General features: G+C 37.6%; 2 protein-coding genes across 2 annotated transcripts; both read right to left on the reverse strand.

Moving 5' to 3' along the window:
* Positions 1–2567: 2567 nt before the first annotated feature.
* Positions 2568–6125, reverse strand: LOC118456052 (nectin 1a-like). The gene is made up of 6 exons (XM_087835622.1): positions 6027–6125; positions 4463–4801; positions 4014–4331; positions 3899–3937; positions 3703–3802; positions 2568–3297 (listed from the first exon to the last, which is right to left on the reverse strand). Exons 1-6 carry the CDS (start codon positions 6088–6090, stop codon positions 3177–3179), a joined length of 981 nt encoding a protein of 326 aa, XP_087691748.1. The 5' UTR covers positions 6091–6125; the 3' UTR covers positions 2568–3176.
* A 1713-nt stretch (positions 6126–7838) lies between these two features.
* On the reverse strand, positions 7839–12931 carry LOC102792751 (nectin-3-like). The gene is made up of 7 exons (XM_087835625.1): positions 12845–12931; positions 11391–11729; positions 10254–10577; positions 10138–10176; positions 9947–10034; positions 8691–8753; positions 7839–8526 (listed from the first exon to the last, which is right to left on the reverse strand). The coding sequence occupies exons 1-7, from the start codon at positions 12912–12914 to the stop codon at positions 8409–8411; spliced, it is 1041 nt and encodes a 346-aa protein (XP_087691751.1). The 5' UTR covers positions 12915–12931; the 3' UTR covers positions 7839–8408.
* Between the last annotated feature and the right edge of the window lie 2895 nt (positions 12932–15826).

Genomic DNA, 15826 nt, shown 5'->3' on the forward strand with positions numbered 1-15826 from the left:
GACCCGGGGCGGCCGCCGGTGTTGTGCCAAAAACTGATTTCCAATGTTTGCGTGTATTTTTTATGTGTAATATCTTTACGTATGTTGTTAAATAGACTTCGGTGAACAGCGTTTACAAAGGGGCTATATATGGAATTAAAAAATTAGCTGTTTTTTCAAGTATCTTTACAACTCTGTTTTATTGTACTTACATTATAACCAATCCGGTCCTTTATCCCCACTTTAAATATTTTTACAGAACTATTGTAATATTTGAGCCATTTCTGCTGTCCAACTACTTCTTACAAAAGACATTTTTAATGTTAATTAGACTTTTTTTAACGGCATAAATAAAGGTTATATAAAAGTCACTGCCAAAGACTGATTGCGGCTTCTACCTTGTTACACTAATGTTGTTTGTAGCTCAATATGACTTTATGTCATCCATGAGGGATGCATTTGACATATGTTTCACATATTATAGCCCAACAAGTTACTTATAGCAATTTAAATACCAGAAATCAGTTTTTGGCAGACAATCACTTTTTGGCACAACACCGGCTATTGCAGTTAATAATACAACAGTTTCTTGCCATTTTTTGTGTTTCTTTTTATCGCTGTGTAACTGAGTTCAATTGAAAGCCTGCGCGCGCTAGTATCGCTTGCCACAAGTTCCCAGAATCCTTTGCGGTTTTACCCCTGAATGACGTCACATTTTTGGTGGGCCGGTCTCTAGTCAAAATGCCCGGGCCGATTTTTTGTCCCAGTCCAGCCCTGCTCCTGACTGGTATAGTCTGTGCGCGTCTGTGTGGTCTTGGTAGTCGGCTAGCGTGTGTGGCTAATTGTGGATTGTTCTTCTTCCTCCAGGAAAGTCGAGCGAAGAAGCGAGTTGGGGGGCACACATACTAAGGGAGCTACGGCACGGGACGCACTGGGAGCAAGGGATGAGCACCATTGGCAAATTGCATCTCTGACTTAATTGTTGGACTTACCTGTCTATTCACTGTAAATAAAGTGCACTGTGGCATCGCAGAGTCCTGCGTTTTGGGTCCTACTTTCCTCATCCCCACGGTCTACCAGCCAGACCGTGACATTAGATCTCTGATTAGAGATTATCTGCTTAGCTAAAGCTGAGTAAAACTCTGACTAACAGGAAGTGAACATGAGGATGTTTAGTTTGAAAATGTGCACACATTAAAAATATAAAACGACTTTCTTATCCTGTGTTTTTAATTGATTAACCTTCTTTATGTAATTTTTATTCTTGATCAGTCAGGACACGTCATACACAGAAAAGCAAAATCATTAATATCATTATTATTTTTATAAAATGATTTTCTTTGTGTGAGAAAAATAAAATAATGCAAAGATCAAACTGCGCTTCACTCTGTTAAACAGCTCCTGGGAAATAGCTTTTAAAAAGTGAAATTTTCTCATTTGCTAATAATTCTGTCCTCCTGTCTCTAACGGTGAGTCTTTATCCTTTTTTTTAAATGATGACCTTCTACACAGAGCTACTTTGTAAGGGGTATTTGCTTGAGATCACTTCCCACACACTACCGTGCTTCATGAAAATGTGTGCTGTTGTAACTCTGCAAGAGACTAAAATTTACTGCATGAAAGTTTACATGTTATCTTCAAGTGTATATTTTTTCTGCTCTGTGTGTCTTCACATCACTAATTAGACATTCTGTATTTTTACACTCAGTTGAAATATAGGTAACAACATGCAGGTCCACTTTTTATAAAGAAAAAAGCTACCTGCCAACTTAATTCACAGTCCATATGGACCTAACAGAGGTGTTTGTAATGCTCACGTTGGTAAATGTGTAAAGGCCACTGATCATACAGATTTCCTTCCTTTTCTTTAACCCACAGAGACACCAAGAGGAGGAAGGGGGGAAACAGTTTCTGACTGTGGACATAACAATAAACAGACAATTAAAAATTGAAAAATAAAATACAATCGTTAGTATGAAATATCTCTAATTTTTTGCCTCAATATAACTGCAAATAATTTGCAGGTTGATCATGAAAATCCTAAAACTATTCTTTCAGCTGTGAGCTGCTGATGCTAAACAGGCTCAGGATTACTAACACACCAAATAACAGACAGGTAACCTAATTAGCATCTTCATATTTCACTTCGTCGAGGCTTCATCTCTGATTTGCTGTATTATCAGACTAAAAGTACTTTTCTAGATAAACAAAAGTACTAAATAAAACCACTAAAACACAACAATACCTGACAAGAAACACCCGCATGGTCTTACATGACAATTATTACTGGGCTGAGAACTGAAAACTTCATGAATGTAAATATAAACATGTGTATTTGTATGTCATTTTTTCACATTTTGAAAAGCCTCCATACCTTCACCATGAATGAACAGAGACCTCATGTGGTCTGTTTGTGTAATTTCACATGAAAATCTGTTGTCGTCTAAGTGAACACAATATGGGATTTTAATTGTGGTTATTCGTATTTGAAGAGTATTCGGGTGCAAAAGCAGTTTAACCAGTCATCCAAAATTATTGTATAAAAGGTTTAATGTTTAAAACAAGTTATAAAAAAATAGTACAAAGAATTTACATTAAAAAAGCAAATCACAACACATCAATATGATTCTGGTTTTGTGTCAAATCTTAACATCACACTGTAAAAGTGAAAAAGCAGAGAAATTTCAAAACAAGTCAACTTTAAACTCTCACTTCAATCACATTCAGTTCACTTTTGAAAAATACAAAAATTCTTCCTGAGTAAAAAAACGTGTGAGCTGCCAATCAATTCAATCAAGCGCACTAACCACTACACTACAGATGCACACAAAATTTGGTCTCTGCAAATTAAGTACATCCAGAAAGTAAACTGAAGATACATTATTCACATGATACAGTCCTGATCAAGTGATCAGACCTCTGGTAACAAAACAGTTATACTGTTTTGTTGTTTTTTATATACCTTCACCCTGAAGAAATTTTGAGGTATCGGCAAAAGTTGTGTTCAAACAATCGATGTATTAAAGGTTTTACAGAATTGCTACACCGCTAACATCTAGTGTTTGAAATCATTGATTAAGATTAAGACCAGTTAAAAAGAGTTCAGAACATGCTAGCTGTCCATTTGAACATGTGTGCCGTCCAGAAAAGCCGGACATCTAGCTGCAAACCCTGCTCCAAAAAACAAGTCAACGCTCTTAAAAAGTAAGTCTTTGTGCAAGTGAAGGTGAAAGGCTTGGATCGTGGTTTGGTTGGTTTCTCTCAGGTCTCCGCTTTTTAAGCCTGTTTTCACTTTGGTTGACTGAAGGTGTTTCATGCCTCAACATACAACGAAAACAGTGAAACATGACTCTGTTAATACTGCAAACCAAAGTATTCTGGACAGATTAACAGCTTAGACAGCACAACAGAATATGTATCAGAGACTGTTTGATGTGTAGTAAACATCAGATTACGAATAAATGAGAGAAAAAAGAAGCTCTAGAGGAAACTTAGAGGTCAAATGTCTCAGCATATCAGAGAGTGAAAAAGAATGAAGTAACTTTCCAAATGTGAGATGACCGGATGATAAAGATGGAATTACTTCTGATTGTGGTTTCAAGTATTTTAATCGTCTCCCTGTGTGACAGACTGAAGGATTCAAGAATAGTTAAAGCTGCACAAACTTTGATCAGTTGAATGAAAGAGAGAAAGTGCAACACAGATAATGTTTAAGACGAGTACCTGCTCTGAGTTTTCTTTCTGAGCAGGAGAAAGATGAGTGGAGCTAAAAAACCACAGGCAACCAACAACACAGAGGCTCCCATGACTGAAATCCTGAGAACTTTGAGAAAAAATGGGAAAGGAGAAAAAAAATGAATCTGAACACTTAGAAAGTAACAATACACTGAATCTGTAAGAAGTACAAACATTAACATACCTAAATTTCTTTGATTAGATCCTGATTTCTCATTTAACCCTGGAAAAAGAAACACAAACATTAGATTAGAGTAATGATTCATTCATAAATAAATAACTTTGAAAGAGTTTCTCACCATCATCAACATCATCATCATCATCACCATGATCAGGAATCGTCACCATCACCTCTCTGTGAGGAGCAGAGAGCACTCGTGCTGCACATCCCACCTGTGTGCTGTGTTTACATGAACCTGAGAGCACAGCTGTAGTGGTGACAGTGAATGTAGCGTTGGTGTTGGACACACTGACAGTGTTGTACTGTGAGAAGCTGAGGTCTTGTTGTGAGACACTGAGTGTTACAGTGGGAGCAGGTCGACCAGTGGCTGAACAGGAAACAACCCACTCTTCAGTAGAGTTTGACTCTCTGACATCAACAACAGGTTCATGCAGCTCTGTGAAGAATCAGGAGATATTATCAACATGTTCTTACAAACACACAAGCTGCTAACACATTTATGTCCAGTAAATGTTGACATAAATGTCTGAAGCAGTTGTTGTTGGTTAAAGAAGATAAAGTTCTTACCAAAGACTTGGAGGCAGGGTTTCCCTGTCAGGGAGCCTTCAGGATAAGTGTTAAACAGACAGTGATAGCATCCTTCATCCTGCTCCGTCACATTCTTGATGACTATGGAGCAGTTCTGCAGTCCAGTGTATTTAAACTCAACTTTATCTGTAAATCCATCATTCACTCTCTCACCATAGTACTTGCTGTACGTGGCAACATTTGTCTCCACATCATGTGAGATTTTCTGCCATGTGACCTGAAGGACGTCTTTAGTCTCCAAGAGCTGACAGCTGAATTCAGCATCTCCTCCCACTGCTGCCAGCACAGTCTGCTGTGTTTGGATCACTGTTGTTAGAGCTGTAGGAGATACAGTTTGCGAAGTCAAGAACTTTCAGAAAAGTAAACTGTCATTATCATGTCACTCTTATTAAGTCCGGTCATTGTCCTTTTTCTAAATTCAAATTCCAAATTCACATTCGTTTTTTTTCTACCACTATTGTGTGCATAAATGTTTAACTATTGTGAAATGTCCATCTTTCTTAGAGGTCAAAGGTCCAAACCATGGTTTTTATTATTTATTTCAAGTATATCATAATACATTTGTGTGGGTTTATTAGCAATAAAAATATTTTTCAAAGGCAGTAACTTTAGTGATGATAACAGAAACATAAAGCAATAAAAAGAAAGAAAGAAAGTTCTGTGGGTGATGACCAATGACTGTTTTCTACAGATGTCCATAATAACGCGTAGACATAGTGACGTGATAGCTTTGTACCTTAAAAGCTGCTGGTAGCTGCGTCTGCTTTTAAAATGACAAGCAGCAAAAGTATTTGAAGAATCTCAAACTGTAGGCTGAGCAAAATCATTTACACAACCTTCATCTTGCTGAACGTAACCTTTCTCTTTTCTTTTGTTTGATACAATAATGAGTGAAAGTATAATAATAAATCGGGTTATTTACACTCTGCGCTGTTGAAGTCACGTCATGCAAAATCAACTTTTCCTGTAGCTCCTTTCAAATTTAAAACGCTGTAAACGAAACACTTCGTTTCTTAACAAGGCGTTTATTTGAAATTTGACGAACTCGTGTAATATCACACTCAACGCTTACCCACTGAAAAGCGGTTCCACAATTCAAATTATACGAAAAAAAAAGAGTGTAACACGTCCGTGTGGTCTAGGGTGACCAACCGTCCCCACGCCTAATGATGTTTAGAAGATCCCAAAGCGCAAGTGCATCTTTTCAGACGAACTGCAAAAGAAATTTCCCTCGTACCGACCCAGTACTGGTATTTTTTCTTATGCAGATGAGGCATTATTTCTGTACCATTATTTAATTACAGAGGCTTTTAAGTTATTTTTTGCACTTGTTGGCTTGTAAAAGCCTATATGACATATTTTATTCCACAATTCATTAACCGCACAGAGAAAGCATCGTTTAAATATGTTATAAATATGTTTCTTTAAGCAAGTTCTTCATGACTGAGCCAAGTGTCCTCTTTTTTTTGGAAATAAAATAAGATCACCCTAGTATGGTCACATACACAGACGTAGGTATTCTGGAATAAAAGTTTCTTCTTACCTTTGTCAAAGACTCCAGAAATAAAAACGGCAGTGATATAATGTGTAATTCTAAGCTGTGGCATTGTTGCTCCATGCTGTACCGCCAGAAATACCGCCAAAGCTGGACAGTATATGGTTGCAAAAGAAACCGCTACTACTTCCGGGTAAATTGTTGTAACAATTTCTGTAATGTATGTAGAGAAGCAATAATGCCTGATGATAAAACACATATTTCATGATTATAAGGACATAGTAACAGAATTTTTCAGTAACTGATGGTTACTTATTACTTAAAAGTGCAATAACATACAGCGCAGTTGCCTTTATGATCCCCCTGTATGATAATAGTACAGTCCAGAATCATATTATCTTTTATTACATTTCACGTGGTTTAAAAAAAAAAAAAAGCATTTCTGTCACAAAGAAAAAAGAAATGTTAGAATTTTCTCTAAAGTCATGTTTTCAGATGGGATATTAAGCTAGAGGACATTTGTTGTGAGAGGTCTCTCTGTGGAAAGCTGTTATATTCTCATCTATTTACAACTAAATTGCAGGTTGTTTGTGTAGATCCCGAAGTCTTTCAGCTGCTGAACACAGATGTTCATCAAAACCAGCTGCACACCGTAGTGTAAAGTTACCAGATAAACTGAAACGAAAAGAAATTAATATTGAATACATGATATTCTCTTGTGAGTCAAGAATACTATACAAATGAAACATACTATAAATATATATTTATTCTACTGTTTCACAAATCCTTTGTTTTGTTATCTTTCTACAGTTACACGCATAATTCCTTTTAAAATATGGCATTCCCCTTTAGAGAGAGGTGCCAAACATTCATAATAAATAAATATAGATATATATTTAATGATTCCAAAATAAATCAATAAATCACACACTTAAATAAATCAACACTGAGCAGCCCGGTGGTTAGCTGTTGCCTCACAGCAAGAAGGTCCTGAGTGCAATTCCACCATCAGGCCGGGGTCTTTGTTATCCCTGCGTGGGTTCCCTCCGGCTTCCTCCCACCGTCCAAAGACATGCAACTTGTGGGGATAGGTTAATTGGATAATCCAAATTGCCACTAGGTGTGAACGTGAGTGCGAATGGTTGTCTGTCCCTATGTGCTGGCCCTACGACAGACTGGCGACCTGTCCAGGGTGTACCCCGCCTCTTGCCCTATGACAGCTGGGATAGGCTCCAGCGCCCCCCCGACCCTGAAAAGGATAACCAGAAGCGGATGGATGGATGGATATATTTAATGATTCCAAAATAAATTAATAAATCACACACTTAAATAAATCAACACTGTCGCCCCTTTTTTAAAATTTAAAGTAACATGATGGGCCAAAACAAAACAAAAACAATTATATGCAGTATATGTATTTTTTACATATTTGATTACTTCTCTAACCTAGAACACTAAAAAGAACAACAACATGAAAATATGCACAGTGAAAACAAACAGACATATTTTTCATATTTACAGTATGTTACATAATTACAGACACGGTACAGTTGTGTAAAAAATTCATTATGGTAAACAGAAAGTTAATTAAGCCCCAGTACGATGATTTCTTTCGGTGTAGTCCTTTGTTTTTGCTCAGGATTGAACTTCTTTGTTGTTACCGTTGTTGTGGAATTTTTCTATTTAATAAAGCCTGCAGACAGGTGGTGAGCGGTAGCTAACATTCTTTAATCAAAACTAAGAACAGAAAGCTAAGCTTGGTGGAGAGACGGTCAGCAGAGTCTCTGAGGCTACGTCCACACTAGTCTGAATAGATTTGAAAAAGGCGTTTTCATCACACTAGCGTTTTCAGTCGTGTCACAGAGTTGTGCGTCCACATTGAAACAGCCGAAAACGCTTATGTTCCAGCACTGCGCATGCGCAAAAGCAAGTGTTAATTAAAGAATTTGAAGAAAAGCTATCTGGAGCATGTACAAACTGATATGAATCTTTTTTAGGGCTGTCAAAATTGAGAGCCATCAAAACAACTGCTGTATAATGCACTCCGCTATCTTTGTTTAATTGGTCACATGACTGCATCACATGACTAAAATGCGTCCTTCGTTTTAGAAAGTCTGCGTTTTCGGGAGAGTTTTCAAAAGTCTCAGTGTGGACACGAGGCCAAAACGGAGAAAAACGATGCATTTTCAAACTAAAACGCAGTAGTGTGGACTAAGCCTAAGAGACAAAAGACTCTTCCTGTGGAGTGGTCTGCTTCCCCCCAACTTCCTTACCGGGCCCCCACCATCTGTCGAACTGCATGAATGTGAAACATGCTAAAGTCCAGTGGCACTAAGGCAGTATACAATTAATTAATGTGAATAATACATAAATAAAAGAAGTTCTTATACACCATCTTGTGGGATACTTTCTGTCATTCAAATCTTTGTTTCAGTTTTCATCAAAAATGAGTCTTCTTGCAGGTGCTGATGACAACACTTGGTTATGATTTTGTTCAGTTTGCTCAGGAGTCTCTTGTCTGACTTCCCTGTACTCTTGTGTATCAGTCCTTAAAATGAGAGCAAACAAAAAAGTTACATTTTTTAAATATTACTGTATGATTGAGAATAAAGTTACAGCAAAGTGTGAGAACATTTAAAAGATTGAAAGTGAAATGTGACAACAGAGGCTGAAAGTTCCAGTTGTACATTCACAGGATAAAGAGTCACTTACTCCTCAGTGTCTCTGTTTGCAGTTTCAGGTGTTTCATTCGACTGAATCGCCGTGTGTGAAAGACTGGAAAATGTAAGAAATGTATTAGATTTATTATTGCTAATAAACTCACACAAATGCTTTATGATATACTTGAAATAAATAATAAAAACCATAGTTTGGACCTTTGACCTCTAAGAAAAATGGACAGTTCACAATAGTTCTGAAAGTTCTTGACTTCTCAAACTGTATCTCCTACAGCTCTAACAACAGTGATCCAAACACAGCAGACTGTGCTGGCAGCAGTGGGAGAAGATGCTGAATTCAGCTGTCAGCTCTTGGACACTAAAGACGTCCTTCAGGTCACATGGCAGAAAATCTCACATGATGTGGAGACAGTTTCCAGTTAAGTTTGTTGTATTAATCGTTCGAGTTTTTCCAGCAATAAAGCTGCAGTTTTGAGTTTACTCTCTGCGTATCAGTCCCGTGTTTGGGTCCAACATCCTGTCTGCCACACAGACAAACCATGACTATTTCAAATCATATTATTTTCCACTTCCACACTGAGAAGCAAAATTTTGAGCTCAAACTGAGTTGATCAGCTTTGTGAATCTTAAGTACCGGTAACTTAACTTATCAATTGATTTCTAATAACAAGTTGATATAAAACTGAGTTCAGTCTACTTAATATTTGTAATTAAATACAATATGAGATTTAACAGAGTGGAAATTATTAACACAAATCATAGTTTTTATTTAAACCTCTTAGAGAAAATAAAAGCTACCATTTTAATTATTTGACAGGTAATAATGGTGAAACATTCATATACACAATCTTGATACAATAATAAAGAAAATTATGAATTTATGCAGAAAAACTGAAAACAGCTTTTCAGAAACCATTCAGAGTTTCACAGACTGTGTGTGTTTCACTTCTCCTATCTCAACATTCAATCTCAAACGATGTGGAGACAAATTTCGAAACGGCTTTAATGATAAAGTCGAGTTTTTATACACTGGACTGCAGAACTGCTCCATAGTCATCAGGAATGTGACGGAGCAGGATGAAGGATGCTATTGGTGTTTGTTTAACACTTATCCTGAAGGCTCCTTCATTAGTAGAACCTGCCTCCAAGTCTATGGTAAGTTCTTGAAACAAACATAGTGGACATAAATGATTTCGCAGCTGGTGTGTTTGTAAGAACAGGTTGAAGATATTTGCTGCACAAAAATCTATCAGGACAACATGCAACATAGACGCGGTTTAAGAGGAGTACCTGTTCTGAGATTTCTTTCTAAGCCAGACAAAGATGAGAACACCAAGCACCAACACCACAGAGGATAAAGTCACTGAAATCCTGACTCCTTTAAGACAAACAGGAGAAAGAAAGTTATAAAAATTTGAACATCTATCGAAACAAAATAGGAACAGAAAAGCTGACTTTAAAACATACAAATGTCAACACACCTAAATTCCTGGGATTAGATCCTGATTTATCATCAAGACCTGGTAGAAGAAACACAAACATTACAATCACAAAGTAATCATTAATTTATAAATAAATGACTTCAAGAGTTTCTCACCATCATCATCATCATCATCATCATCACCACTACCATCATGAGGAATCGTCACCATCACCTCTCTGTGAGGAGCAGAGAGCACTCGTGCTGCACATCCCACCTGTGTGCTGTGTTTACGTGAACCTGAGAGCACAGCTGTAGTGGTGACAGTGAATGTAGCGTTGGTGTTGGACACACTGACAGTGTTGTACTGTGAGAAGCTGAGGTCTTGTTGTGAGACACTGAGTGTTACAGTGGGAGCAGGTCGACCAGTGGCTGAACAGGAAACAACCCACTCTTCAGCAAAGTTTGACTCTCTGACATCAACAACAGGTTCGTGCAGGTCTGTGAAGGATCAGGAAATATCATCAACATGTTCTTACAAACACACCAGCTGCAAACACATTTATATCAACTATGTTTGTTTGAGTTCAATTTAATTCAAATTAGGCCTAATTATTCAAGACCTTGCATGTGAGCTGTCAGGATATCAAGATGTTGAATTCAAAGCTAGATTTAACAGGGATCCAGTGTAGAAAAGTCAGTCTGCTCTCTCTTTCTAGTCTCTGTCAGCACTCTTGCTGCAGCATTTTGGATTTGAAGGCTTTTCAATGAATTTTAGGACATCCTGATAATAATGAATTACAGTAATTCAGCCTAGAAGTAATAAAAGTATGAACTAGTTTTTCAGCGTCATTATGAGAGAGGACATGTCTAATTTTAGAGATATTGTGCAAATGGAAGAAAGCAGTCTTACATATTTGTTTAATATGTGCAATGAAGGACATGTCCTGGTCAAAAATGACTCCAAGGTTCCTCACAGTGTTACTGGAGGCCAAGGGAATGCCATCCAGAGTAGAAACCATATTTCTAAGATTCTTAGTGCCAAGTAAAGCACATTTTATCTGAATTTAGAAGCAGGAAGTTAGAGGGCACCCAGGTCATTACTTACTTAAGACATCCCGGCAGTTTAACTAAGTGTCAACTGCATAACAGTGAAAATGCATGCCCTAAACCTGTTTCTGTACTGCGAGGAGGGTACAGTACTCTTGAAATAAGCCATTCCTCTGCATATGATTAGTTAGCTGTTTTACAACTTCAGTTCTAATCTGTCATCAGAGTCACTTATTGTTGGGAAAGGAAGGTTAAAGTTCTCACCATAGAGTTGGAGGCAGGTTATATCGATAAAGGCTCCTTCAGGATAAGTGTTAAACAGACAGCGATAGCAGCCTTCATCCTCCTCCGTCAAATTCTTGATGACTATGGAGCAGTTCTGTAGTCCAGTGTGTTTAAACTCAAATTTATCTTTAAAGCCATCATTCACTCTCGGACCAAACTGCTTGCTGTAGGTGGCAACATTTGTCTCCACGTCATGTAAGCTTTTCTGCCATGTGACCTGAACGACGTCTTTAGGCTCCAAGAGCTGACAGCTGACTTCAGCATCTTCTCTCATTGCTGCCAGCACAGTCTGCTGTGTTTGGATCACTGCTGTTAGAGCTGTAGGAGATACAGTTTGAGATGTGAGGCACATTCAGTTTTCAATTAGTCCATTTTTTCAGTTTTCTGTTTAAATTCAAAGTCAGTTTTTGCAGTAGTCATTAGTCTATGTACCGTCATTAAAGTTTTATTATAAATATGGTTGGTAAATATAGGTTAAGTGCTTCCAACATATATTAAATGTGAATATTTTCAATAGGAATAACTTTATCATAGGCTGCTATTTACACAGATATGTCATTACTATGCTTAAACACATTAACTTCAGTTCAGTTCTGCTCAGCCATCAGACTGTATTGAATTATGTCAAAAGTCAAGAGATAAAACATAATTTAATGGCCAATCTGCAGCAAACACATGTAACTGCACATACTGTGAGTGGACGGAAATGCTTCAGGACATGCCTTAGAATCTCCTGGATTTTGAGATTGCCCTTGCATTAAAGTATTCTAATGGTAGTTGTTAGTACTTGCACTCATACACTCCAGAAAATGACGGTATTTTTAATTTATTTTCAAGAACAAACACGGCATAAAACAGCGGTCACGTTGCCGCACGGTACAACTCGAGGTTGTTTCGTACTGCTTTGAAAGTCGCCCATGTTCCTTTTTGGCTCCGCCCTCCAAACTTTGAAAAGTCGGTGAATGGCGGGCTCACAGTTCAGTTTGGGGAGAGCGGAGCTGCCAGAGAGAGCACTGAGAGCTCAGACTATGCGCGAGGAATTTGAACGCGAGAGCTGCATACCCGCACCCGTGAAAATACTTTGTCGTGATTACGTTTTCTCTCCCGATGAAACGCTGGACAGAGAGAGGACTTTTTGTCTCTTCTTAAATTTGCTCTAACAACATTTTTACAGCGCCATCATGGACACGGATGTATAATGATAATATACGTAAGCACGCCTCTGCGTGTACACTAAAGAGACCTAAAAACCAACTGCGTGTAAATCTGCCTCCCACTTAAATACTCAGTTAAACCCAAACAGTCCAAAGTACCAGTTCACCTTAATGAACATCCTCACGTTTAACAAAGAAGAGGAAGAAGTCAGTATTTTCGGGAAGAATCGCTTATTGGCCCATGCACGTGTGTAACATTGACACCCAGTTCCAGCTCACCTTTGTAAAAGACTCCGAAAATAAGAAGAGTAGTAACATAATAATATGTAACTCCAAAGCGCGGCATCATGCCTCCGTACTTTACCGCCAAAATATTCAAACTGATTTGACATGTAGGCTGGGCAAGTCAAAGCAGTTCCGGGTTAATTTTTTCAACACAGCACTTATATAATCACATATAAACTAATAAAGTAGCTAAAAAAACCAACCTAAGATAAAACCACACCTGAGTGGTATTATAATATAATAACAAATGAATTATTCAATAAGCAATGTTCAGTTATCACTTCAACATGCGATATGAAGAGCGAGTCTCCCCTCTTGTGCTGCAGTGGTACAGTCCTCTTGTTATGTAACCACATACCAGCGCACCAAATATGGAAGTCAACTTTTCTGTTACATTGTCCAAGTTTTTTTCCAGCTTGTTCTGAAACTCTTCCTGACAGAAAATCACAGCAAAACAAAGATAATTAACATTTCAGGTATATAAATTGTAGGTTTATCTTGAGGATCCCAGAGAGGCTGTAGGCTACCCTTTTGTGTAAATTACATAATATTCTCAGCACCACTGAAGACCTTAGAGTGAAAAAAATACAAAATAGAGCTGCAACTTTTTTATCATCACATGTAAAAGAAAGAAATATATATATATGTGTGTATATATATATATATATGATAAAGTCACATGTGCCATTTACACATACAAATATACAACCAGTGTGCCAAAAGTGACACAATATATCAGTAAAGACACAAAAGAAGAAGCATTTAATGAACGAATGAGTGAATGGAGAAACAAAATATCACATGTGTGTTTGCATTTTCTCCATTTCGCACAGTTGTTGTTGACTTTACAAAGATTTACACATTTAGACAATTCCTCTGGCAACCTCCTTTATCAAATTACAATATTCCTGTGAGGTTAACAGTGTCATGTATTTTCTATCTCCCCTGAAGCTGGGTTTGTGTTTCTTTTCATTTACAAACCAGGAACCTTTTATGCATTATGCAAATATGCTATGCATGATGACAGCAAATAAAACTTTGCCTTTAAAGATCAGCGACATTTATGTTTCCATAAACTCATGTAATGCTGAATAAATAGATAGTTTACTCCATGAAACATCACATGGTTCTTAACAAGTCAACAAGAGCTACATATGTGGCTAAAGTCACAACAGTAATGCTATTCTGCATGTTGTCCAAGAGGCGCACACAATAATGGTTTTCATATATATTGTGTATATAATGTTGTATGTATGTCTTACACTGGCAGTAAGAGGACATTTTCAGTGATATCCATTATATTGCATTTTTACATATGTTGCTAAATAGACTTTGGTGAACAGGTATTACAAAGGGGTTATATACAAAATTAAAGATTTACCCGTTTCTCAAGTATCTTTGTAGCTGTGTTATTGTACTTACATTATAATCAATCAGCTTCCTTTTGTCCACTTAAAAATTGGCAAATACCGGAAATCAGTTTTTGGAAGACAGTCACGTTTTGGCACAACACCCGCCTTAGTCTGATTCAATCCAAGTCCATAACTTGCTTGCAGGGAGACACAGCAAGGAGAGAACGGGTGTGCACTCTGATTGGCTATTGGCCCCTGGCGGAGTCATGCTCCTCCCATGCAGGTAACGCATGCCCTGGCAGGAAGACTTTTTAGCAAGGACCTTGACACTGTTGCAAGAATTTGCTCAGGTTCCATAGAGACAAAAACCTGCAGATCTTTGAAGGATCATTTGGGAATCTCTAAACAGTGAAATAGTAAAACAACACAGTGATGGTGAACATGATGGAAAGAGCTTATACAGAGGTCAGATGCTGCCTTGAGACAGACACAAGACTTATATCAGGTGGTAGCGTTGTTGTAGTCACTCCTGTCATCTCAATATGTACCCCGCATATTTCTGGTGCTCAACAAAACTGCTTCCTCTCATTGATATGTCTCATTTCTGGAGAGAAAACGCATGTGTAAAAGTTGCACCTTCACTATAGTATTTCTGTCCTTCTCTTCTGTTCTTCTACCATTAGCTTTGCTTGTTTTTGATCTGCTAATTTTTGCTACCCTTGGTAGAATGTGTTTATTCCCACAATGAACTTGCTGTTGCTACATTCATGCATTATTGATATATCACCACCAATCAGAGTAATACATTCAAGTTTACTACTTTGGTTAAATGGCATTAGAAATTAACAACTCAAACCTGCTAATGCAGGCTATTCCTTGAGTGAGGCCTATTTAAACAAATTACACCACACGAGGTGAGAAAATATATGTTTATACTGTACAAGGTTGCACCATTAAACTCTCTAACATGCCAGCTCACCATGATGATCATCACTAAAAAATTAAAACTTTCCCATCTATAACTAAAATACCCAACTCGCATATGTCATATATACGTTTGTTTTATTAAGATACAACTTCTCATATTTGTCAAGGACTCCAAAATATAAAAACAGAATTAACATAATGTTTGATATAGCATCATAGTTTCATACTGTGCCGCCAAAAATTCAACTCAGTTTCAGGTAAATTGTTCATCAGGTCAGCCATGGAAACACATAAACTAACAACTAAGTAAAAACCCTAAGACAAAAAGATAATATGTGAATATTATTATATAATAAACAACTCAATATTTAACAAGCACAGTCTTATTCCCAGTTTAAAATATGTGTCAGTCTGGTTTTCCCCTTCCATTTTAGTTGTATAGTCCACCCAAAGTACTATATGATTGACTAGATACTTCTACTATTACTCAACTCAGTTTAAAGAAAAAACCCAACATTCATATGACCCCTTTGACCAAGTACTTGGCAACAGTGAGAAATAAAAACTCCCTTTTAACAGGAACTGCTGGCAGAACCAGGCTCAGGGAGGGACAGCCTGCTGTGACCGGTTGGGAGTGAGATGAGGGAGACAGGACAAAAGGCACACTGTGCAAGAGAGCCAGGGATTAATAATAACT

Source organism: Neolamprologus brichardi, chromosome 23 (genome assembly GCF_056152115.1).
Source record: "Neolamprologus brichardi isolate AB-2024 chromosome 23, ASM5615211v1, whole genome shotgun sequence".
Classification (NCBI taxonomy): domain Eukaryota; kingdom Metazoa; phylum Chordata; class Actinopteri; order Cichliformes; family Cichlidae; genus Neolamprologus; species Neolamprologus brichardi.